At 37.1% G+C, this 25,911-nt stretch overlaps 3 protein-coding genes, 1 long non-coding RNA gene and 1 pseudogene across 7 annotated transcripts in view; 2 read left to right on the top strand and 3 right to left on the bottom strand.

Annotated features, from left to right (window-relative positions):
* LOC147519142 (uncharacterized) overlaps nucleotides 1-10,458 on the bottom strand; it is a 101,502-nt gene extending 91,044 nt beyond the window's left edge. Inside the window, 1 exon segment of the mRNA XM_086590808.1 lies at nucleotides 10,005-10,458. Within this exon segment, the coding sequence (XP_086446934.1) occupies nucleotides 10,005-10,389 (385 nt within the window). The 5' untranslated portion in view covers nucleotides 10,390-10,458.
* Nucleotides 3,747-6,958, top strand: LOC147519144 (vacuolar protein sorting-associated protein 2 homolog 2-like). 3 transcript variants are annotated; one of them, XM_086590829.1, is made up of 10 exons: nucleotides 3,747-4,001; nucleotides 4,133-4,171; nucleotides 4,280-4,451; nucleotides 4,873-4,926; nucleotides 5,427-5,498; nucleotides 5,634-5,705; nucleotides 6,173-6,253; nucleotides 6,355-6,390; nucleotides 6,475-6,536; nucleotides 6,699-6,958. In XM_086590829.1, exons 1-10 carry the CDS (start codon nucleotides 3,994-3,996, stop codon nucleotides 6,757-6,759), a joined length of 657 nt encoding a protein of 218 aa, XP_086446955.1. In that variant the 5' UTR covers nucleotides 3,747-3,993; the 3' UTR covers nucleotides 6,760-6,958. The 3 variants fall into 3 exon arrangements, with proteins under 3 accessions (XP_086446955.1, XP_086446956.1, XP_086446957.1); XM_086590830.1 differs by lacking the exon at nucleotides 4,133-4,171; XM_086590831.1 differs by lacking the exon at nucleotides 5,427-5,498.
* On the bottom strand, nucleotides 7,178-8,916 carry LOC147519143 (uncharacterized). The gene has a single exon (XM_086590816.1). The coding sequence runs from the start codon at nucleotides 8,904-8,906 to the stop codon at nucleotides 7,269-7,271; it is 1,638 nt and encodes a 545-aa protein (XP_086446942.1). The 5' UTR covers nucleotides 8,907-8,916; the 3' UTR covers nucleotides 7,178-7,268.
* A 2,257-nt stretch (nucleotides 10,459-12,715) lies between the features above and the next one.
* LOC147519140 (peptidyl-prolyl cis-trans isomerase FKBP62-like) lies at nucleotides 12,716-24,903 on the bottom strand (annotated as a pseudogene). Its single transcript, XR_015212007.1, has 15 exons — nucleotides 24,562-24,903; nucleotides 21,994-22,154; nucleotides 18,222-18,252; nucleotides 17,511-17,616; nucleotides 15,032-15,292; nucleotides 14,861-14,935; nucleotides 14,684-14,764; nucleotides 14,409-14,603; nucleotides 14,174-14,263; nucleotides 13,901-14,086; nucleotides 13,693-13,815; nucleotides 13,463-13,609; nucleotides 13,249-13,376; nucleotides 13,035-13,152; nucleotides 12,716-12,961 (listed from the first exon to the last, which is right to left on the bottom strand). The product of XR_015212007.1 is annotated as a peptidyl-prolyl cis-trans isomerase FKBP62-like (transcript).
* On the top strand, nucleotides 19,701-22,570 carry LOC147519141 (uncharacterized). Its single transcript, XR_015212060.1, has 2 exons — nucleotides 19,701-21,037; nucleotides 21,238-22,570. It is a non-coding gene; the product is annotated as an uncharacterized LOC147519141 (long non-coding RNA).
* Nucleotides 24,904-25,911: the final 1,008 nt, after the last annotated feature.

Raw genomic sequence — 25,911 nt, 5'->3', positions numbered from 1 at the left:
TAACTGTTGACTAACGGAAGTTGGAAATGTAAAGGATATCGCAAATGATCTTCAAATGTGGGGGTATCGCAAAAACGGTTTTTAAATATGGAGGGTAATTAGGCAATTTGGTGTAGTGGTATCGCTAATTCCCTCTTGAATGAACTATGACAATGTAAAAGTCATTATGAGTTACATGTTAGACCTATTTACGTGCATTACATATATATTTGAAAATTTTAGTTTGTTTTTCTATTGGTTAGATTGATCTAAAATAGAGTAATGGTGAGGGTTAAAACTTAAAACTTCAACGTTTATAAGATATTGGAGTATACCAGGGATTTATATAAGAGTCCGGCTACACAGTAACCGGTTACTAGGATCAAATCCCAGCAACCATTACAAGTTGCTGTTGGATTGTCTCGGTTACGGATCTCGGTACACACACAGATCTCGGCGCACACACACGGATTTCGGATCTAAATCAACGGTGACGTGTAACGGTTCTTTGGTATTTGATCCCCAAGAACGATTCTTGGAAAGTTTTACTCTTTATATAAACTAACAAAGTGTTGTGAATATTGAAAAGCCAAATATGATGTTAATAAACTTCTCAAAGTGAAGGTAGTGATTTCTCTTCTGAAGTCACAACAAATCCCTCGAAACAAAGCCGTCAATATTTAAGTAAAATCCACAAGCGTAAATCTGATTTGGAAAAAGCTTGCAAATTCTCAAATCTCAAGGTAGCGAGAAGAACGAAACCCATACCAGATTACTGGTATATTAACTAGTATTACCCCCCCACATGCCCCACTAGATGAACCAATTAGGATCCCCCCCCCCCCCCTAAACACACGGTCAACTTAGATTGACCGTTAAATTTCAAGTCAAGCAACTGAAAATTACACAAATGCTTTCATTATTTAAAAAAAAAAATGTTCAATTTTAACTAGGTGGGGGCAATTGTGTCATTTTCAGCCATTTGACTTAAAAGTTAACAGTCAAACCAACTTGACCATGTGTTTTGGGAAGGGGGGAGGGGGAGACCCTAATTTCTCATTTAGTAGGAGGAAATTCTAATTGGCTCATCTAGTGAGGGGTAATATTACTTAATCCTAAATTGAATTACCAATTGAATGCATTTTGTTATTAGATGTAAAAGTATACGGACAGTGGTTTTTGACTCCGATCAATTGTTAATAAAACTCAAAACAACATTTCTTATCAATGTCCTGTATCCAGATTCCAGAATCCCAGATGTCCACATCTAACTGATATACAATAATGTCAAATCTTTTACTAATTTAAAAATGCTGACTAGACCTACAGTGCCGCAATAGTAAATCTATAATAAAAAATGTGCGACTCTTGGTCACTTTTTTTTACTCTTTTACCCCCGTATTTTTGTTCTAATTACCCGATTTGACTGGCTTCACCGCCTTGCTTTCCTGACCCCCCAACTTTGATCTATCTGTTTTCCACTTCGCCTTAACTCCTTCCGTTTGTTTTGATGGCGATAATAATACCAAATCAAACATTCTTAACCCCCCATTCTAATCTCGAGGAACCGAGGGAAATTTAAATTGACTTGGTTGCCGATACTTTCTTGCAATACAATATACTTCGAGTTTTTTGGATGGAAGACACAGAGTTACTTAAAGGTATTAAAACTTCAAGTTTATAATTAATGTATAACTTTTTATTTGTCAAGAAAAAAGAGTCACACATTTGTTTATTTATTTATTTGATATTATTATTTTGTTTTATTGGTTTGCTGAGGTGATTGTGTATTTTTGTTCGCGTAATGTTTATTTATCTCTCCCGCCTCATTTAGTTTTTTGGGTAGCAACTCCCATTTGATTTTAAAATGGATGCCAATTCGATTGCCGGTCAAGTAGCTAATACTCGGTTGGAGCGGCAGTGAGATCGTTATAGAGAACGTCGCCAGATGATGATTGAGAAACAGCGAGAGATTCAAAAAGAACGTTGGCGTTCACAGTATTAGAGAACGTAGACGAAAAATGAGTGATGAGCAAATTGCCGCTGAGCGAGAGTGTAGGGAGCTTCGTGCTAGATGACGTCGATCGACTCCAATTGGTGCTAAAATGTTGCTACGAAATGATGTAGATTCATTTGCAAAGCATGCGGGCTCGCTGATGTCTTATCATTCAGGTATATATATTTCAAACCTATGAGGTTGCTTGAATATTGTATTATTTTCTCTGTCAATATTTTCAACTGTAGAGAAAAAAATTCCCATGGACTTTATTGAACCTCTTGGAACATTTCCACATACACTTAAGACTTCTAAGTTGATACAGTTACTCAATGAAGATAGAAATTCCAGCTCTACTTCCCAATCTATTAGAACCAGCACGTATTCGGTAAGAGTGTTGCAGGCTTCCTAAATCTTCAGGCACTGGTCCACTTAAGGGTGAGCTAGTCCCTTCTTTAGATGTTTTATGACCTCTGTTCTATTGAGTTTTTTATCCTCTTGGGCCTGTTTATATTTCTATAATATAAAGGGAGAGAAGTTATGAAATGGAGACATAAGGCCATTATAGACTGGGGGTGAGATTTAAAGCTTTTTTTTTGCATTTGCTATATTTTCTCTTCTATGTGTTTCACTTAAATTTTAGAAACTTCTCAGGTGAAATTGTCATATATTCTGTATAGGCTGCTATCAGTAAGGAAATAAGAAAATATTTGTTAGAAAGATTTTATTGGATTTTAAATATTTGTTGACATAACGTCACAGTAAGAGTTTTGATTCTATGACGACCAAATAGAGTTGCACTTAGTCGATACATCACTTTTCATTACCAGCATGTCATCTCATGTTCCATGATAACTATAGTATATACCGAACCCTAAAAATAAATAAATAAATAAATAAAAATAAAAAAATGCTTTAGTCTACTGCCAAGCATGAGATTCATGGAGAAATTAATAGTGTCTTGATAGTAAGCATCAAACTTGGTCTTGGAATTGAAGCTTTGACAGCATGTCAATAGGGTCATATTGTCGTTAATTGTCACGAAAATCCAAAGGTTTAGCAATCAAATCTTTCAATAAATCAAATTTGGCTTATATGTTAATGCATCTCATTCATCCGTACGTTACCTTCTTTTAGAAAAAAATTTGTTTATAAATGTAATCTTTGTACTAACTTTATTGGATTGTTGCAACAGAACGGCTGTAGCTATACTAAGGGTTTTGATACTGCAAACAAATGATGAGTGAGAAAGTACTTTTGAAACTGAATGCCTAAGAGGCAGTTGTAGTTCTTTTGAAAATTTGCAGCTAGACAAAGTAATTATCATGTGAGAGCAGCACGAATTATGAATCTCAGTATGTCATAAAATATAGTGAGATGTTATTTTTACTAAGGAAATCCAAAGTATATGCGGAAATCAATACAACCTTATATGTGTTTCTGGATTTGCGGTTTTGGAATTTGGAATCCTCCTTTGATGGGGCTGAACCTTAGAGACTTAGTCCAAAAGTCATAACGGCTGAGTGGCTGACATAATTTAATTTCCATTTTAGAGAATTCGCTTGTCTCTGAACAAACAAGCTTAGGTTAAATTTATGCTTCAGTTATCCATTTATCCATTATGTTCCCTGTTTTATCTGTGGCCTGCATCATGAGCAGACCTTGCAGAGCCACGCGTATTGGCGTATACCTTGGGTTTCCTTTCATGAGCTTTATAAACTTCCTTTTATGCATTCTTCATATAGTGATTTCTGATGCTTTGCTTTATCAGAACAAGAACCTAGGAATTGAATTTACCCCAGACACTTGCTTTCCAAGTTCTCTCAAGTGACGCATTGAAAACTTTAAGTAACAGTATAGCACGTGAAGATATTTGTAAACAGCGAGATGAGATTAAAAAGGATTTGAGCGAAGGACTGCAAGATGTGAGGATACAACCTCCTTCATGCGATATTCCTAATTTGAAATCTTCACTAGTTCTTGCCGGACTTCATGCTTGTGGAGAACTTTTGGTAACAATGCTCAGGTAACTCCTCAATACCATTTTGCTTTACGCCAAACTATAGAATCCAAGGAATCATAGAATGGTGGGTGCGTTTTGTTACATGTGTGAGTGTCTGACCATATGCTTTGAAATCGTTCATGACTGCCAAACAGTAAACCAGTGTACTTCCTTCGCATTGGATTTTGGTACAAGTAGGATATAATGCTCTTACTTTAGTGTTTGTTGGTTATTCCCTTGTTTGACATATATATACTAGTGCACTTTGAAGTCTAAAATGTTGGTTTCTCTTATTAACTCAGGACAGTTTTGGACTGTGAAGAGATTAAAGCAGTGATTAGCATTGGTTGTTGTTACAACTTACTATCCGATGAAGGTTTTGAGAATGTCAGTTCTCAAAGGGGTTTTCCAATGAGTTGTGTTGATTTGGCTGGATTTTCATTGGGGAAAAGTGCACGCGATCTTGCTTGTCAGGTAACATTGACATGTAAGTTTCTTTGGTTGGTTGTAACATTGACATGTAAGTTTCTTTGGTTGGTTGTAACATTGACATGTAAATCTTGCACCTGAAAGGGCTTAAGGTGCGAATCAGTTGTTGTCTCACAAAAACATATGACGCAACATGATACCAATTGGTAATCAACCATAAAAGGTATGATTATCCTTCAGTCCTGGTGATGATATCCTTCTAGCTAACTTGTAATAAGTAGATTAGTAGTTAAGGAAAGAAATAGATTGATATGGCCAAAACCAAAACAATCAAATAGTGTTAGGGCTTGTGAATTGTGATGATGATGACAGTTGGTAATATTCTTGACAGTTGAACATGACATTGTTCAACGCCACAATTGTTGTCAAATGAAATTGACATTGTATTTTATTTTCTTTGTTAGAGTGCCGGGAGATGGAGACTTCTAAACAAAGTATAGATGAAGAATCACACGTGAAAGTGAGTAATGTGACTTGTAGTTAGTTTCAGATACTACTATCAAATTGAGACTCAGTCCAACCTGCCTTAATTTGGAGTCAATTTTTGGTTGATTGTTGAGTAACCTACTGTAAATCTCATCCTATGTTTTGGATTGAATCCCGTATAATAGCCTACACGTTCTTAACCCTATATATGCTCTTCAGAAAGATGCAATTTGTGGGTTTTAAATCAGTTCAAGTCGGGATCAGTTTGGGCATGTGTTAATTTCATTGTGATGCGAGACCTAATTTGGGACCCTAGGTTCTGTATGGTGACTGAATGTCCTACGAATAATGCAGGCTGCCACTAGAATATTGGCTCGTCAACTTGTTAGACTACGTCAGTAGATTACTAATTTGCAAGGGAGCCGTGCACAGATTAGAGGCGTAGCAGCTCACACTCAGGTCCCTTGTTACTGGCTTAAAACTATATGAAACTCTGCTGGTTTCTACGTCTCTAAATGCTGGTGTTTCTGGCAGGCAATGTATGCTAGTACTGCAATTTCTACTGGAATGAAAGATGCTACAAAAGCAATGGTAGCCATGAATAAAGTATGTGTTCTTGGGGGTAGTGGCAGTGGTAGTTGAGATTGAAATCTCAATTGAACTACATATCTTAGTTTCTCAATTGTTTGAGTTTGTCTTTATGTTGCTTATTGATCAATTTTATGTTTTGGCTTGTTTCAGCAAATGGCACCTGCGAAGCAAGCAAAAGTCATTAAAGAATTTCAGAAGGAGTCGTCACAAATGGACATGACTGTAAGATCCTCCTTTCCTGTCATGCACCATTTAAATGCTTCTAAGTCATGTATCATGTGGTTGTCCAAGTATTCCTTATATGAAACAGACGTTTTACATATTATAAAATGTTCCAAAACAAGTCAGTACTTGGCAAATCACTGACAATATTCAAAAGATAAAAGCTTTTAATTTATTGAGTTGTTTATATCTCGCCATAGCTTTGCTGAGCCACTTGGGGCTTCACAGAAATTTATGGCATTTAGTGTGTCTCTGTCATGAAGATTTGGGCATAATTTTCTGATCTTAATTGTTGTTGACAGTCCAGAAAGCCATTCCATAGTACCACTGTAGGATTTATTGGTGTCAAGCCATCCAGAAATCTTATAGGAGTTTGGGATTACTGAGGATACTATAGAAATGTTGCCTTGTTATCAGGTTTTGTTAAGAACATTGCATTGCTCTTTATTTATGATTCTTTTTTGCAGATTGATATGCTATCAGAATCAATTGATGAAACTTTGGACAAAGATGAGGCGGAGGAGGAAACAGAAGAGCTCACCAACCAGGTTAGCAAATACCTAAGTCATCAGCCTTTTCAATATACTACAGTTACATTTAATAGAATACAACTGTTATCTTTATGTGGATTTGCATGTTTTGTCTGTAGGTGCCTGACGAGATTGGTGTAGATATTGCTTCACAGGTTGGTCTTTTCGATTGTTGATGATGTCCCTTTGCCGGATTTGGCCATATTTTAATATTCCTAACTCATTGGTATAATTAACAGTTATCTTCAGCTCCTAAAGGTCGGATCTCATCCAAGAAAGTTGAAAATGTTGTCCCGGCAAGGTAAGTTTCATCAAGCCATATATTTAACACCAATTGGGGACTTGTTAACAATTGGAAAGTGCACTGCCCTAGTTGACTTAAAGTTGCCTACTATCATGACGTTGTTATATAATCATCGTATTCTCTTTAATTCTTTATTTTAATTGATTGTGGAACATGCAGGTCTGGTTCTACTGATGTTGAAGATCTTGAGAAGAGGTTGGCTTCGCTTCGTCGCATCTGAACCATCAAGTATATATTGAGTACAAGAGTACAAGACACCACATTTATGTAAAATAAGTAAGAAATGATGTTAGTGCATGAAGGTGTGATAGCATATTAGCTTTCACTACATACACATATGTTATGTTTCTCTGTAAAATTTGAAGTGAACTGGGTGCATGCCATAACCATTTATAGCAGTAGAAGTGAACTGAAGTAAACTTTTTTTTTTCGTGTGATGAATAGTAGTAGAAGTAGCAACATTAATTAGAAACAAAATGAGCTGAAGTAATCACCCACAACTTATTCAACCTTCCGCACTCTTTGGTGAAATTATGTAGGTTGTGATGTTTAATGAACAAGCTGCATTGGTCATTCAAGCTATGCACATTTACAGGGTTTTTAATCTTAAAAGAAGCTCCAGCGTGAATATTATGCCATAAGAAAATAAGAAAAATTGCATTTCCCCTGATTAAATAATATATGTGACAACCGGTACTTGGAATGTCAAATTGCCTCAAATATATTGGATTACTTTGAACAAAATGGAAATATGAAGCTCAAGCATGCATCAATGAAATTGAACCACAATCCACGCCAATTGGGGTTGACATAGAGAACAATTACAAATCCCAGCAAGTAGACGACGTAAGTAGCTGCAAAACTTGAAAGGAAGCTGATAGGATCAATCCCAAACTTCTCTGCGAGTCCAGCTTGTCTGAGTGTCACTAAAATGACTGGATCTTTTGAGGTGTTGCATTGCTGTTGCAAAGGTGGTCCACAAAGAGCCGGGTTGCCCTCGTAACTAGATACATCAAATGTGTTGAACTGCGCTTTATCTGGAACCCGACCAGATAAATTGTTGTAGGCCACAATGAAGACCGCCAAAGTGTTTATACCAATAAGCTCTGATGGAATCTGTCCACTCAATTTGTTGTGAGAAAGATCCATGCTCTCTAATTTCTTTAGATCTGACAAGATTTTTGGAATTGATCCTGTTAACTGATTGTGTGACAAGTTCAAAGCACGGATTGCAATTAGAGCTCCTAGTTCGGGGGGTATGTCACCAGTGAATTCGTTGCATGACAAGTCCATTCCAGCCATGTAATTAAGAATGTCACCCCTGTAAGAATCAGACCTACTTTTTGTCACGAATTCGACTTCTTCTTGTTCTCCGTATTCGTCTCTACTGTACGTGCCTTCATCAAAACGACTCGGGTACCTATATATGTCTGTGCTATAAGACATTTGTATTCGATCGGCAAATGCAGGTTCAACAGTTCCATTCTTTCCAAATGTGATGTTGCTGAAGCATGGAGGTATTGGTCCAATAAACGCGTTATGGGAAAGATCCAGTATAAGTATCTTATTCAGCTGACAAAATTCATGGGGAATTGAACCACTCAAATGATTTCCTTTCAAAAGAATAATTCTCAGATTCGAAAGTAAGGCAAGCCAAGAGGGGATGCTACCAGATAAGTTGTTATGTTTAAGGTCTAATGTCTTTAATTTTGGGCTTTTGAGTAATGCCTCTGGCATTAATCCTGTGAGATTATTTACTTGGAAATGCATATATTCCAAGGATGTCAAGTTCAGACAAGAAGGTATGGGACCTGAAAGGTTGTTTTGAGAAAGGTCTAAAAAAACTAAATTAACTAAGTTGCAGAACTCTAATGGAATGGGACCAACAAAGGAATTATTGCTCAGGGCAAGTGTCTCTAACCATGTCAAGTTACCTATCCAAGTAGGAATTTCACCCGATATACGGTTTCGGCTTAGGTCCAATGTCGATAGAGAAGAGAATTCGGGCAGAGTAAGATTTGGGATAATTCCAGTGAATTGATTACCATTGAGACGTAGAGTCCACAACGAAATATTGTTAAAAAGATTAGGAGATATTTGACCATCTAGTCTATTATTTGATAATATCAATACCATTAACTTACTACTCATGGCCAAACTCTCTGGTATTTCTCCTGAGAAGTTATTATTCGACAAATCTAAAACCCACAAGCCATCTATGTTACCCAGTGAGCTTGGAATTCTACCTTCTAATCTATTTTTAGACAAATTTAGAATCGACAGGCTTGGAAATATGTCACTGATATTTGTTGGAAGTTTCCCTTGAATTTGATTTTTGGAGATATCAATCCTGGCTAAGTTCACCATAGGACTAGATGGAAATAGAATATCACCTAGAAATTGAGTTGTTTGCTAAATTTAAATCATTTAACAGTGAATTATTTTCAAATAACCAGGTGGGGAACTTTCCATGTAATTACTACACTCAACTCTTTCCCAAGTACAACAATCACTTGTTATGGGAGAGGTCTACTTCTCTCAAGTCATACTGGTTATGGAGAAAGTTTAGAAGGTCACTTGTTGACGTGTTAAGGTTACAGTTTGATAAACCGAGAACCTTCAATTGATTTTTATGATTAGCCAATGACATGAAAGATAGGGAACTCTGATCAAACTGGTTTCGACTAAGTGAAATGTAGTCTAAAGATGTCAGGTTAGATAGAAGAGATGAAGGAATGTTTCCACTCAGTTGATTATGAGAGAAGTCTACCATTCTAAGAGACGTCAAATTATTGAGACATGGAGGAAGGATCCCTTCAAACTTGTTCCCACTAAGATCTAGATCCTGAAGCTTCGTCAATTCACAAAATCCTATAAAGAATATATGAGAGATTATATTGTTTGTGAGGGTAGCATAAACCATGTTATCCAAAAAGACAAGTCAATGAAAGTGTCATTGACTTGACGGAGATTTACCTGATATGGAGTCTTTGATATTCGTTCCACGCAAGGATAAAGCCTCCAGAGAACTCAAAGACAATATTGATGGAGGAATCCTCCCCAAGAAGTTGTTCCAACTCACATTTAAGATCTTCAATTTGCTCATATTTCTCAAATCTAAAAAATTGATTCAAAAGGTTAGAATTGTCAAATATTACATACTCTAAATGAAATTTTAGTTTTGGAGATTTCTGAACCATTTACCAGGGAAGTCATCTAGGTTATTCCAGCTTAAATCTAGGAATTCCAAGTTGCTCAAATTTGTTAACACTGCAGCAAAAATAATCAATTATAGATGCATCCCCGATTCAGAAAGCTTATTCATGTGGCAGCAAATCAATAAGAATGAATCAAGTGTACGATCACATACCTTTGGCAAAGAAAAATGAATTGGTTGGAAATGGTTGGAAGTCTAAGGGCTACGTCGTTTGTTAAGTGTAAAAATGAGGAGTCGTCAGTATTTACCTTCAATTGTCCAATTAAGGGCATTGTTTGATAAGTCTAGATGTTGCAGCTCTTCAAAAGGAGTATATAAGGATACATCTGGAAAATTATCGTCAACATCAAACTTAAACTTGTGTAGGTACACAGCTCGAAGAGAGAGTTGGATCACTCTACCAGTGCTATTGCTACACTTAACTCCTTCCCAAGTACAACAATCACTTGTTTTGTCATCAACCCAAGTGCAAAAAGGAGGGATATATCGATCTGTACGAGACAATCCGTATGATTCCATTTGGTTGAAGCTTTTATTTTCCATAGAGCAACTCTTTCCTCTTCCAAACAACCCAAGCATCCATTGTAATGAAATATTGCAAAGAAAACAAACATACAAATAGTCCAAGGCCATGAATTCATTATTGTATTTAGCTAGCTTTTCTGCGATAAGGAAGAGGGAGGGGATCGGGGGATATAAACAAAAAAAAAGGCCCTGGGAAGTTCTTAAAAGCCCACTATAGTATTAGAAATCCAGACAAAAACCCAATTTTTCAGACTTTGCATTGGGCCTTTTCTATGCCCCACATACTAAATTTTTCGTGACTATAAGTGATTGTTATACTCTGTTTTGTTAAATGACTTGTCTTGACTCTTGATATAAGATATTACTTGAGATTTTGAAGTCTTAGAACGTATAAGAGGTTATTAGGAGTTGAGACTATTCAAACTTGCCCTGCCCCACATACTAAATTTTTCATGACTATAAGTGATTGCTAGACTCTGTTTTGTTAGATGACTTGTCTTGACTCTTGACTCTCGATATAAGATATTACTTGAGACTTTGAAGTCATAGAACGTATAAGAGCATTCCCAATGCAAGTGGATTTTCCCCCTTTCTTATCACCTCCATGTAGGCAGTTTATCCCCCTCTTTTCACCGTTTTGGTGAAAAGCAAGGTGAAGTTGCGCAATGTAAAGGAAAAAAAAAATCCGGACGGGATGTTGGATTCATCTGGAGGCTTTTTGATCGAGACGGAATGTAACATCCCGTTTGGTATTTTGTCTGAGGTTAAAAAAAAAAACTAAAAAAATCAAAAATACACACGAGACAGAATAAAATATTACGTAAAAAAAAACTGATTTTTTTAAACAAAAACACACGAGACGGAATCCAACATCCCGTCCGAAGATATCAAGTCAGCCACTATCTCAGTTGAATGTTTCACCTTGGTTTCAACTTAGGAAAATAGACACCAGTTATTCACCTTTGCATTGGGCACTGGTTTTCCACAAAATAGAGATGACTATTTTCACAAACCCTCCATTTTCACTTGCATTGGAAATGCTCTAAGAGTTGAGACTATGCAAACTTGACAATTGGTTAAAGTGATATTAAGAGGAAGGAAATAAGAATTGAAAAGTGAATTATTGGATGCCACATCCTATTGTCAACATCACGTCCAATTTTTCCAAGTCCTGTGGAATTTGCAATTGTGTCTATGTCAATCATTAGAACGACAACAACCGAACATGACTTACTCTACGAAGAAGAAATCCTCCGCAACCCCTTCTCATTAGATCATGAGTCATAATTGGATAGCCCACTTAGCCCGGCCCATTATAGACCTTTTATTTTTTGGTAACTGGCCCATTATAGACCTACTCTCCTCACCCAAAAACTAATAAAAGACATATTTTCCCCCCGAGGTTCGTTATCCACTAGCTGCCTTTTGTTCCGTTTTAAGCATCAGCTGAAGCAAAATACACCACTTTGGGAGTTGAATCCGTCTGTTTACATGAATTAGGAGTTTTTAGGTTGTGCCTCGTGTTTGATTGAGTTGCTACACTTTTCACAAACCCATTAGAGAGACATTGTTTCCACTTGGTTTTGTATATATATACTTGTAAGTTGTATGTAAGTCATGAAAAAGAATGTGCTTGCAACTGTACTTGAAACTCTCTCGGATAGGAATATTGGAATCCAAATCAGTATAGAAATCAGCAATATTATTTAGGAAAGTTTGAAGGAGCTATATTTTACCGTCGTTCCTTTTGCAAAGATATATTTTGGTTTCAATCGGTCGACATTATACCATGGACTATGGAAGATTCTCGTGCAGTTAACAAGATTTAATACAACACCAAATGCAAACACTCCACACTACCATCTTCGGGCCATTGCCGAAAGTAATCTATCAACAGAAAGAACCAAAGGGAAGATGAAATAAGTTGACACAATAACGCCATGCGCCAAAAAATCTGGGGAATTAGGCCCGCTTCACATTACTCTGAAGTGTCCATATATTTGGTATGCAGATTAGTTTCAATGCCAACTAAGCAATTTCCCCGAAGGTACAAGCATTCCGATCAGAATCGCGGATCCTCAAAAATCTTGGCAACCCATTGGAAAATGTTCCACATGATTTGGGCCTTGCAGGACTAATCGGTTAAAGAAAAGAAAACGCAAAACCATTTTAGAGTAGTCGAATTTTGAGGTATCACCTTCGTCATTCTTCCTCAATAATCAAGAACTTCCATCTAACGGGATTCATCATGGCACAAATTTCACATCCGAGCATTGCATTGCATTGCGGTACATAAAACCCTAACAAATGACTTCTGGTTTCAAAGGGAAAAACCAAGCGAAGACACTAAATTTCAAGACTCAGCCCTTGAGAGGGGAGCAAGTAAAGCGAAAGGAAAATATGAATTACCCATTCATGAATAATCATAAATACATAATGAGAAAATATCCTTTTCATCAATAATCAGAAATATGTGACATAAATATCCTTTTATCAATAATCGGAAAGAGTTTTACAAAGACTCTAAACTCCGCACCAGAACCTACCAACTGCAAAGATTAAGAAATATTGCGACTCTAACTACTAAGACATCAAACAGAAGGCATCCAATGAACTGAACACAGTTGTCCATCACACCTCACTGTCAATGCTTGAGCTCTGCTGCCTATGCTGCTGCTTTCTGCGGATAGATAATCAACTTAAACCAAAGAAAAGTAGCCCTCACAATTTTTCACTGAAGGTCAGCAACTTACATTAGTATCAAGTGTTTCTAATTTGCTCATCTTGGCAAATATGTTGCCATAAAACTGAGCGTCCTTATTGTACTCCTTCATTTTTTCCTTCAAGACTTTATACTCAAGCTTTCCATCCCTGTTTCAACAAAGATTCCACCCCAACATACATTCAGTCAATAGACATTGGACATCAATGAGTTAGCCGGTACAATGAAAAAGGCATAATACATACCTGTTGTTGGGATCAATTTCCAACGCCTTCTTAATATCAATCTCAGCAAGGTCCAAATCAGCCAGCTGGATGTAAGCTTGGGCTCGTCTATAGAGTGCCTTGACATTCGTACTCTCAAGTTCTAGTACCTACAATATTATTAATGGAACATTAATCCTCAGGCCCCTTGCTTTGATGCGATTTGAGTTGTAGGTATAAGTTGGTCCGCAGTTACCTTTGTGCAAAGCTTCTCTGCCTGTTTGTAGTCCTTTAACTTCAGCTTGCAAGCTGCATTGTTCAGATTGCAGCTTACCTTCAGAACCTTGGACTGTTTCTTTTCCTCTTCACTGAAGTTGGTGTCATATTCAATAAATTTACCAGCCTGATTACAAGGAGATTTTAAGTCAGATGCAATAACACATAATCATATCTAAAATGATTTGATCCTACTAAAAACTATCTTGCCTTTTCATATCTTTTTGAAGCCTTAGCATATTTTCCAGCTTTGAATGCTACATTTCCTTCCTCTATCTTCCTACCAGCAGCTTCAAGTTTCTCAGGTGTGTTCATGTCCCATGATTCTCTCTCCTAATGATAGAAAAGGACAATTTTAAACTCACTCATACCAAGCACAATGCAAGAGCCGCACAAAGAGAAATCTCACTGAAGATACCTTGACAAAGGATTCAAGCTCAACTTCATAGTATAATACTCTATAATGTTGAATTCGGGGGAACAAGAGCCAATTCTTGCTTGGATTCAGATGAACTGAAACCATATTCTGGAGCAATAGTCAACTCTGCAACCTCCCCTTTCTTCATTGTCATGACAGCTCTATCAAGTCCATTAACAACTTGCTCTGCAAAATGTAAAGACTACACTTCAGTATCCAGTTTAATATTGCTAACAAAGAAAGCATGCAAAGTCCACCGACATGAAAAATTACCTTCATCCGTCTTGAACTCAAATAGCTCATCATCGTCATGCCCCTTCTTCAGAAATACAGTTCCATCTTGCAACTTCCCAATAAGTTTCACTGTCAGACAAATGAGATAACATTATTATGCACACTACAACGCATCCCATTCCACTAAGAACTCCTACAATTTATTACAATAACAAAAATCGAATTAATACTCCTTATTATCCACTGTTCCTTCATTTGGACGCTCAAAATTCACCTTTAGCCACTGTTCCTTCATTTGGACGCTCATAACCTTCTCCTTCCTTGACGATCTTCTTTATAACCTTATTGTCATTAGTCACTTCAATCACAGTCTTCCACGAAACCAATTCAAGAGTTATATGAAGTGTGGCACTTGGTGGCACAGCGCCTTCAGCACCAGAGGCTGGTCGACCCATCTCTCCAAAGCCATCTGAAAGTACAGAAATGCAATGTAAGTGACAGGTTCCACAATCTGTATAATTCAGTGATTTCCACTTCAAGAAAACTTACATTGTGGCTTCACTGTTAGGAGAACCTTTTCTCCCTTCTTCATTGTCTTTACTGCTTTTGATAGTGCTGGGCAGAAATAACCTGGTTGCAAAGGCAGAATATGCAGATTCCGTTAGAGAAGTCGGAACAAAGATAAGCAACTAGAATTCACCCTAAAGTACAGTACAAAACTCCCACCATCACCCACGGTAAACTCCACCCCTTCAGATTTAGAAACCACTGTACCATCCTCAAGCTGAGCTTCATATTTAACTGCAGAATGGACAAAAAGGAAGCAGGTCAAATAACCACACAATTCCATCTCACTAAAATCAACTAAATGATGCAATATGCAGGTCAATAACACACCAAGCACTTCATCGAGGTCCTTTGGATTCTCCTACTTCTCTCCCACGGTAAGTACCTTCTTGAAAATTCCTCCATCCTTGCAAATGTCCTTGACACTAGACCAGGAAAGCAGCTCAACATCAAACTGAAGTGTCGCATTGGGAGGAATTGTTGGAGAGGAACCAGATTCACCATAAGCCAGCTCAGGGGGGATTGTAAATAAAGAGTTTTCACACTTCTTCATGGTATTGATACCCTGGTCCCATCCCTTGATCACTTGCCCTGCCATGGATACCACAAGAATCATCAATTATAGTGGAAGGTAATTACAGCTAGGATTCTGATACTTGGAAGGTTCGAGATCATAATTCCAATCAACAAAATTCATAATGCGATATACACAACAAATACTAGCAACCAACACAAGATCAACCTTCCACTGTATTTCCACAATGAAACAAAAGAACAATGCACATCTTTACTTAGGTAGAAACTTCAAATCCATTTCAAAATCAACAATTTTCTTCCATAGGCAAGAAATACTAGCAAGGAATATCACAGACCAGTACCAGATATATGCTTGGTTGCATGATAAAAAGTCATTCTCAAACATATTTATCTACAGTCGCCATGGAAAATATAACACAAATGACCACTAAAGGTTATGTTAAAATATTCGGACGATTCGGACACCAAAGCGTCTCACATTTGTAAGACTGGATGTCTAAACCAGTAAGTAACGAAGGCTATAAACGAGCAATTAAACAGTTATATGAAGATGGGCAGAAATACGGCCATACACCCCCCACGCCCCAAACAGAACTGGTAAAAGAGTCCAGCTATTCAATCTTGGCTCATTCTTGGTGTGTTCAAACTCAGCTCGTGTTAAAATATGAGCTGATCCTACACATATTCTAAGGCTCCTTAGAAAACTAACAGGGCTTGAAGACAACTAGGTTTTAATTCACTACAATTCTACAGTGGTGAACTGACTGAGTTACTCGGGATCAAGTCAAATTCGTCTCACTCAAGCTCACACATATTGCAAGATGAGTCAAGCCTGACGACATCTTCAGGCTTATTTAGAAACAAATAAACGAGCAGAGCTTGACCATATTGAAGCTCTAATTGTTGACTGTAAGACCAGCCTGTCCCTAGGCTACAGAGTGACAAACTATACCAAAATAGTGTAGCACTCTCCATTTTGTACATCAAACCGAGTACAAGAAAAGCTTCTTATGATAAATGAGGACAATCAAAGTGTCTTACATTTCTAAAAATGAACAAGGAGTGTCCCAGTCCTAAGATTTAACATCTAAGTTACATGGACACGTCATATCTTGAAAATAATCTGTGTTGGATATATATCCACGTGTCCACATATTGTCATATCCGATTCTTCATATCCCTCCATGTCAGATACGGACACACCTATCCGTGTCAATGTAACTTAGTTTAAAGTATACATGTGGGCAAATATGGAAAGCAATCTAGTGATTACATGCAAATCAATCAAGACCACAATCTTCTGCTCCTCTTCTTCCTGCTCCTGCTGGCATATCAACATGTTTAGCAGGGTTGTATTTGTAAAATGGATGAAACCCTAAAACCACCCAACAAGAAAAACTACATGACGACTGATTTCACTTTCAGTCTCAGGAAAGTATTTATGGGCAGCAAACGGATTGGCATCAAACGGCTGAATCCTGGAATCTGACTCAGAGTAATTGAAGCTGGTTCCCCGATTCATTGGAGCAAACGCTGCAAAGACAGTGACTGTCAAGCGCACAAATGGTGAAATGGATTCTAAGACAATTAATTGAAAAGGTCCTTACAGGGATGGTAAACTATTCTTTGGGTTTGGCTTGGATTGAGGGTGTATAGAAAAGAATGTGTCTGCATTTAACAAGTCTCAAACTTTATGAGCATCCAACTCAAAACCAAATGGCTATGAGTGGAGAGGCCCAGGAACTTTTATACTATATTACAAGGCTTTAAACTTCCCATGTGGGACTATACTAAACATCTCAGCAACAAGCATGGTTGTGATTCATATTGTTTGTGGCAGGGTTCTCCAATATTTTCTCTCCCCTTGATCACTCCGAGGTGGTCTTCACGTTAACAAGGAATCATATACCGATGAAGAGCTTAAAGCCCAAAGAATGATGGTGTTTAAATTGCATATATTTTGCAGTGTACACTCTTTACATTTAGATGCCAAGTTTGTGTTAGAAGTTTAAATATAGATGCCAAGTTTATGAAAGTCAGACAGATAAACAACTTTTGAAATCATATCATAAATGGAATTATGGAAACACAGGCCATTTTTTGTGGACGATTTTGAAATGAATTTATGGTAAACTAAGCAAAATTTTAAGTCTGTCACTTACTCTTGAATGCAATCTGAATTATAAAGAGGAAACAGAAAGTGTTATGATGCATATGCATATTGTTCACAAAAACAACAACAAAAATTTAAATTACTCATCACGAAACCAACCTTTCTCACTCATTCTTCTCTCCTTGTCATATTCAAACTTATCCCGAATGCGGCCAACCTTCTCCCAAGTATCACCATTCCTGCTTCCTCCTTGAAAACCTTGATCCTACATTTTAGAATCATAAACAGTTATTCAAATTAAACCAGAGGATTGATTCAGTTAATCCAAACAATGAAGACAGGGCTTCTGCATGGGGAGTATATTACAAACTTTGACACGACAGAAAGATACTTCATCCTTTCTTTTATTTGTTTATTTTTTTTATCAGTATACTTCATCCATTTCAGGTTGCACCGACTTTGGACAGCATGACAATTTCTAAAATCCCCCCCCTTTCTGTCTTGTTAACCGAGAAGCAGATTTATCCGTGGCAGGGTGCCCTCTTTTGTGCCCAAGAGACTAAGTATTCGTCAACATTATTGGAAAATTCCGAACACATGTATGTAACTTGGAATAATCAGCCTAGAAATATACAGCATGGGAGAAATGAGTATAATCAGATTAACTGTTCTAATATCAAATATAGAATCTAGTCTTATCACTCACTAGATACAAGCACCACTGTGTTTCGGTAAGATGGTAACCCTAAATTCTCCGCTCTTACCTTACAATATCTGAAACTGGAAGCAATGAAGTATGCATAGTTACTTAGTAGTAAATAATGTCATCATAACAAAATATGGGACATTGTACATTAGTAGCGTTAATACCTTAACTTGTTCAGAATTGGACCGCCTTCTCCTGGAAAACAAAAACTGGAATATGTAAATACAAATACCTAATGCCCCATTCATAACATATTTGAATAAGATGAAATTAAAAAGATTAGCAGGATAAAGTTGACAATGGCATCCTTCAACAAAGAATTGAGTAGAGAAAAGAACTAAAATTGAGTGCTGAACATAAAGGAGGTGCATAGATGCGTACATTGGACTCAAATGGCTTTGAATGCACCAAGTCAGAAGATAAATACAATTGTTTAGAATGTTAAACACATCATACTTTATTCCTTGTTTGCTTACTCATTTACTCCTCTTAATTACAGTCATTTCTCTTAAAAAAATCTCTTAAAATGGAACAAGGAAACCTTTGGGATTTTTTCTCTCAAATTTCAACTCTTAAACATCAATTAAATCATCTCCGTTCCCTCCCTATGGATAATGAAGACCTGTCTCAAGTAAAGTCTATTACACGCTAAAGAAGAGGATTAATGGAGACAGAACTCTAGATTAACTATACTTACAGATCAACCTTTCCATGTTACTGCTAATGTTAGAAGGAGTACAAATAAAAATGATAAATTGCAAACTGATTCAGGTGATTGGCTTCTTAAAAGGGAAGACATAGCTGATTACCTTCGTCACTCTTTCTCCTCCCTTTCGATTCTTCCTCAACTCAGACTATCTCCTGCCTCAGATGACTCTCTAATGGATATATCTAACTTATTTGATTGTCGTATTACACCTTCTAGTAATGATTTCCTTACTTCTTGTCTATCAAGCAAAAAAAATTAAAAAGTACTAAAATGTACGAACGGTCATAAATCTCCTGGCCAGCTGGCCTGCATGAGATCCCTGCCCTTTTTGCGAACATAGTTAGACGTCAAGGAATATATATGGTTCAAAAGTTCTTACACTGCATTTTGAAGAATATCTCAACCACACTTTCATTTGCTTAATACCCAAGTCTCAAGCTCCTTCTAAGGTCAAAGATTATATGCCAATAGTCTTTGTAATGTCTCTTACAAAATAATTTCTAAGATTTTGGCCAATAAATTTACTCCTGAAATCTATCTCACCCAACCAAGGAGCTTTTGCTCCAAATAGGTCCAGAGGTGATAATGTCGATTTGGTTCATGAGGTCATCCATAAAATTAATCATGCCAGAAACATGAATAAGAAAGGCCTCATTACTCTTAATTAGATATGTCCAAGGCCTATGATAGAGTTAAATGTGCTCCTTTACTAATCATTTTCTCTATACTTGGGGGTTTTCTTATAAGTGGATTAGTGTAATTTGATTTTGCATATCTACAGTAACTTATGAAATCTTAATGGTTTTCCTCTCCAAACTTTTAAACCAAATAGAGGACTTATACAGGGTGACTCTCTATCACCCCTATCTCTTTATTAGTGAAGCTCTTTCTAGACTTCTTCATAAACCTCAAGTTGAAAAGAACATAAACTTACCAAAATATCTAAAGGCTCATCTGGCATTTCTCATATGTTATATGCCAATGACCTCATTATCTTTGGGAAAACAAAACTATATGAAGTGCATACTATCCAGTCTACTCGTAACACATATTGTAAGCTACAGGTAATATATTAATGTAGACAAATCAACTATTCTATTTAGTAATAAATTAATAATGCTACACCTCACCAGCCTATACTATGCCCACCTTTTCTATTACAAAGAAATTAACAAAACAAATGAGTTCTGCCTGCAACTTTTGGTAGAGGAGAGCCAGTTACAGTAAGGCTCCTCACTTGTGCTCCTGGGAGAAATTAAACAGACCTAAGATTCTTGGGGGATTGAGCTTTAGGAATCCACATTATTTTAATGGCTATTCTTTGCTAGCTCTGTTGGAGAATTTTTACACAAAATTCTATACGGAACCAAGTTATAAGATCAACTGGATTTAGATTCAACTTCTCCTCCAAGACCACTGATATCTCCTATTTGTCAAGGACTCTTGCAAGCTAAAAAATAAATAAAAAGAACGTTAATGTGGAGTATTGAGAATGGTCTCCAAGTTATTCTGGACTGATCCCTGGCTATTAGTCAATGGAAGTCCTACTGTCTTAAACCTTTGTCAGCACCCACCACCTTCTTATGACCCTGCTTTGACTGTTAGCGATTTCATTACCCCCACAGGAGAGTGGAATCATAATTCTCCAAGAGGAATCCTCCATCCATTAATATTGCAATCTGTACAGAACATCTATGCCAGACACTCCACCGAAGAATCCATAATTTGGATTCCTTCTGTTAATGGGTATATCCACAGTAAAATTTGCTTATAATCTTATTTATGATTGAGAAGAAAATATTGGCCAATTCTCTCATGGCAATTCACCTATACATTTTTCCAAAATATGGGAAATGAATACCATCTAGGGTCATGCTGTTTTTGTGGAAAGTAGCGCTAGATCTATTATCCACAAACTATAAACTACACTCTCATCAGATCCTTATAGATAAAGAATGTGGTTTTTGCTCACACCAGGCAGACACTGTTGACCATCTCTTCTCTCAATGCCCTTGGTTCCAGAAACTCTGGTTCTCTTCAGTCTTATGCGTAAGAACAGACACTCTACAATTAGAACACACTAATTAGCTTCTCTTCTTTACTGCATCCCACCTTACCAAAGAACAATTGTAGGATGTCAGGTGTGCAGCCTAATCAAAATATAGTACTAATTAAAGCATGGACTAGTTGGATAGACCGGAAGCAATTGAGTTTAGCACCCCAAGAGCATGAGGAAAGTATAACTCCTCCACCAGGATGGCGCGATGTCAGGTATGCAGCCTATACAGTACTAATAAAAGGATGGACTAGTTGTATAGGCTGGAGGTAATTGAGTTTAGCACCCCAACAGCATGACTAAGATCTGTTCCTGATGAGGAATGTATAACTCCTCCCCCAGGATGGTTTAAGACTATCTTCTCAGTCTTAATTGATAAATCTTAAAATATTGCTATTTGTGCTGTGGTTATCAGGGAACATACAGGAACACAAATCATGGACGCAACCAACGTTTCACAAGAACGCATCGAGGCATAAGCCTCAAGGCTTGCCTTAAGCCTTTTATGGGTTTAGCGCCTTGAGGCTTAAGCCTTACATGTTGTTATGCTTTGTTTACTTGTTTTTATATTCTGTTTATCATTTTTCTTTTCTCCATTTTTTCTCATTTTTTTTATGGCGAAACCCCTCATAACTTTTAAAAATATTAAAAACTCCCTGTAAGGTTATGTTTGAGCATGAAAACACCTCATTCTATTAAAAATCACAAAGCTTCATCACCAAACCCTATTTTTCATCATTCTCTATTTTTTTTTCCGTTGAGGCTTCAGCCTCACAGAGGCAGAGAGCCTTGAGGCTTTTATGTGCTTTTTTAAACATCCAGTACACGCAAAGACTGCAGTGGAACCTGGCCTTATGACTGCTGAATTTGAAGTCCAACTAGGGAAACAATACCAGGTTCCAAGCCTCATACTTATAGGAGATAATGGAGCTGTTATCAAGGCTCTACATCCACCTCGTAAGGCTGTTTCCTGGAGATTTAAGCCGACTGAGGAGAACACTTTAGGTCAAGCAAAATGTTATAGTTCTTTTTGTTTAGGTGTATAACGAATTCATGAAAAAGTTAGGCCTATAAAGTAACACAAGAGGCCATGCACAATCTGTTGGTGCTATCATTGTCATGGCAGTTATGAATTAATTTATCCAAAAAAGAAAAAAAGAAATATATAGACCTGTATGGTGAAAAATCGAAATCATCGTCTTCCGCAGATTCATAATTGGCATGATCCTTGGCGAGCTTCTTGGAATAGCCTTCATCCCAGAACAGCCTCTCCCAATTTTCTCGAAGCTCCTGATACAGTTCCATATATCTTTTATACCATGGCTCATGCTCCTATGAAAAATAAAAGACCAGCATGTTTACTAACAGCATTACACAATCTTACATCCAAAATGCACACAATTGTCAGAACCAATACTGTGGATTATACACGTCAAAGCAGAAAAGGATAGAAGGTAAATGGGGAAAACTGTTTTAAAGCAATATGCAAAGATAATAACACAGCGCGTAAGTAACCGTATGCCTTGCAAATTTACAGTTCTTTCATGATGCACCAGAAGATATCAGAGATAACTGGAGTGGTTGAACCCCAAATGCTCATACATCCATAAACATGTGAAGTAACATACAATTTTTCTACATTTTACTCAAACGATTTGCTTGATAGGTCATGCTATGTAAAGCAAAAAAAATGTGCATATCATCAAGCTAGTCATGCCCTCATATAGTCATATGTCATGGCATCCACCGGACGTTTGCAGATTCATATATTTAGGTAAATGATATTTAATTTTGTAGTAGCACCTTCTACCAAATGATAAAATTTGGAAGCCCTCAATAACATTTCTCCAACCTAACTAATTTTCTACAGACATTGTCTTTGAACCAAAGATGAACGTAAAATCATTTTTTTTTTTTTTTTTTTGTCGGTAAAGGTGTATATATTAAAAATGAAATAGAAAAGGATGAGATATCCTTATGCGTACAAACATGAACGGTGAAAAGAACCAAAGGGGAAAGAAACCAGAGAAAAAGAAACAAAACGAAAAACCTATATGGAAGTCCTCAAAGCATAATGGACTCCCATCTACAGACATAACTCTCAAAAGGTACCGTCCGGAACTCATCATAAATGCGCAGCCAGAAGCAAAGTAGCGCCTTGATGGTCAACACCACCTTCTCCCTAGGCAAAGACACCCCCTCACAAATGCGGTTATTCCTCTCTAGCCATAGCCCCCATAAGATAGCAAAAGGTAGCATATTCCATACGCGTCTCCCTTTACGAGAATAGACATCCAAGTGCCATGATGCTAGTAAAGCCTTCGCCGACTTAGGGCAAACCCACGAAACGCCTGATTCCGAGACAAAGAAACACCAAATACTCCAAGAAAAAAGACATCTAAGAAGGATATAACTGACCGACTCACCATCCCTCAAACACAGAGGGCAGAAATTAATAAGCAACTCTTTAATACGCCTTTTCCTAAGATTATCCACAATCAGAATCTTGCCTAGAGATGCACACCATACAAAGAAAGCAACTTTCAAAAGGACTTTAGAACACCATATAATATGACTCGGGAAATCATGCAACACTCTCATACCTGAACATTAAAGCGTTGAATGAAGGATGGAATAAAAAGATCTACAAGAAAAGATTCCCTTCTTGTCGATGTGCCACAGTCTTTTATCTCTATCCAGTCTCACATTAGGAATGAGTTCCAACTTCCCTATAAGTGCAGCCACACTAGCAATGTCCCTGTCACAGAGAGCCCCATATATTCCAAGATTTCAAGCAATCGAACCATTATATTTCCGCATGAACCAGCAAACTGGTTTATTCTTTGAGTCAGATAGAGCATATAACCGAGGTAACACCATCATCAGAGTTCTCTCCTCCAACCAAACATCCTCCCAAAAGCGGATACTATCCCCACTACCTAGGTTGTAGCTAATGTTCTTGAGAAAAAACTTCCTGATCTTTTTAATCTCTTTCCATATTCCGCATCCATAAGCAGTATGAACAAACCCGCTCTCCCAGCCCTCATTTCTTTCCCCAAACTGAGACACAATAACTTTCCTCCAGAGACTCTCTCTATCCTCCCCAAACCTCCAGAGCCACTTACCAAGAAGCACTTGATTAAACTGCCGTAGACTTCTGATACCCAGTCCTCCATCTTCTTTTGGCTTGCAGACCCTGTCCCATCGCACAAGGTGAAATCTGTGTCTATCATCGTTGTCGTCCCACATAAAATCTCTCATGATCGATTCCAATCTGTTGACAACAGTGGACGGCATATAAAAAAGAGGCATATAGTACACCGGAAGACTCGAAAAGATGCTCTTGATAAGGATGACACCCGTGGAAAAAAAACGACCCTTCCATCCTGACAATCTCCTGCTAAACCGCTCTATAACCCCGTCCCAGATAGATACAAATCTGTAAGAAGCCATGAACGTAAAATCCATGGTTCTTTTTCTTTCACAAAAGGTTGTATATTTGCAAGACGTATACTTTTTCCTACACCAATGAACTTGCATTGAAAAAGGGATATGTTCTAAAACTTCATTGCACTTAAAATCTTCCTACACATACATGCACAACTCCAACCCTTCCAAAATAAAGTGATTTTCAATCCAAAGACAGAAACTTTCACTAATACAAACAATGCCCAACCTCAAAATAAGCAAAACTAACAAACCAAATGCAAAAACAACATGTAAAAAGAAGCCTGCATACCGAATCTTTAAGAACAAGACGAGTTCTCCGCATGAACTGTTCTCTCATCTGCTTCCTACGCTTATTAGGAATGTTATCTCGTGCATTTCTCCATCAACAACCCACCACTCTGTTTTCTCGTCCACTTTTCTTAAACTTGTTGTTCTTCCTTGTATATGAACCTGTTCTTGCCCATCTTATTAGTTGCTGTTGTTGGAAACCGTGGTAGAGTAGTTTTTGTAAAAAAATTTGCTGTTACTGATGATAGCATGGTAACGAGAGTTACTACTGAGTGCAGTGGAATGAGACAGGTTCGCTTTTACTTCTTCTGCCCTTGTTTCAGTGATTACGGCCCAAGTACAAACCCCAATAATAATCTCGGCCTCAAGTCCACTAAGTGGGCTGATGTCATCATACATCATATTTTTTACTTATAATTTCAGTTCAAGAACAAATCAGATTGATGTCATCATATGTAAATTCAAATTTTACATACTACTACTCCGGCTAATACCCGCTTTCATAGTCCTGTGTATTACAAGTCTGCTAATTGGATTCTAACCTTCACATGGCATTTGTAAATATGGAGAATCCTATAGTGAAGCATACACAAGTTTTAAAAAAAAATTGTGATTATATAGAAAAGGTTATCATGAGGACCTTATCCCTCAGGGCGATCATCTAATGGCTACGTATTTTTATGTTAATTAAGTTACTCAAAACAATATTGTTAAACACACGTTTTGCCTTGCTACACTTATTTGTTTGACGTTTTGCAGTTAGTGTCTAGGGGATTTATTAGCTTTATAATTATTTCAAAAAAATATTGGATCTTGAACAATTGAAATAACAGGCGTAAGCAGTCTATTGCTTGGTAGATGATTTATACATGCATGCTTACACTAATTTTAAGTGCAAAGTATGTTATCTTTTAAATATTTTATGTTAGCTTTTTGATATTTTTATAAAACAAACTCTTTAACATAATTTGTATTGTTGTTTCTCCTCTTTTGAACTTCGTTAGTTTTGTGTTGTAAGACACATACATAAACATATCATTTTTATCTTGAAAATATATTGTATCTTAAAATAAATCTTGAAAAATTGAAACATTCGTAAATGCAAAAAATAACAAACTTTTGTAAGTAGCCTACTCTTTGGTAGCAAATTTACATGCTTACACTACTTTTCAAAGCAAAGTATGTTATCATTTTCATTTTGGAAAATAAATAAATAATAATATTGGTATTTTGCTGTTTTTATTAAGCCCAAGTAGAGAGTTGTCTCTCAAAGAGATTATATGCTACAAATAGCTCATTTATTTGAAACTTTTTCATGTTGGCATAAGTGAGCATGACTTATTACAATTAG

The sequence above is a fragment of the Coptis chinensis genome, chromosome 2, assembly GCF_015680905.1.
Source record: "Coptis chinensis isolate HL-2020 chromosome 2, ASM1568090v1, whole genome shotgun sequence".
Lineage (NCBI taxonomy): Eukaryota > Viridiplantae > Streptophyta > Magnoliopsida > Ranunculales > Ranunculaceae > Coptis > Coptis chinensis.
The sequence above is the reverse complement of the archived record's forward strand: the minus strand, read 5'-3'. Positions and strand labels throughout refer to the sequence as shown.

Excerpts from the sequence above, each read along its gene's own strand:
- LOC147519144 (XM_086590829.1), top strand. Across the intron at positions 5,706-6,172 it reads CGTCACAAATGGACATGACT|ATTGATATGCTATCAGAATC; the intron begins GTAAGATCCTCC and ends TCTTTTTTGCAG. Across the intron at positions 6,254-6,354 it reads CAGAAGAGCTCACCAACCAG|GTGCCTGACGAGATTGGTGT; the intron begins GTTAGCAAATAC and ends TTTTGTCTGTAG.
- LOC147519143 (XM_086590816.1), bottom strand. The coding sequence starts at position 8,906 with ATGGTGAACTTAGCCAGGATTGATATCTCCAAAAATCAAATTCAAGGG.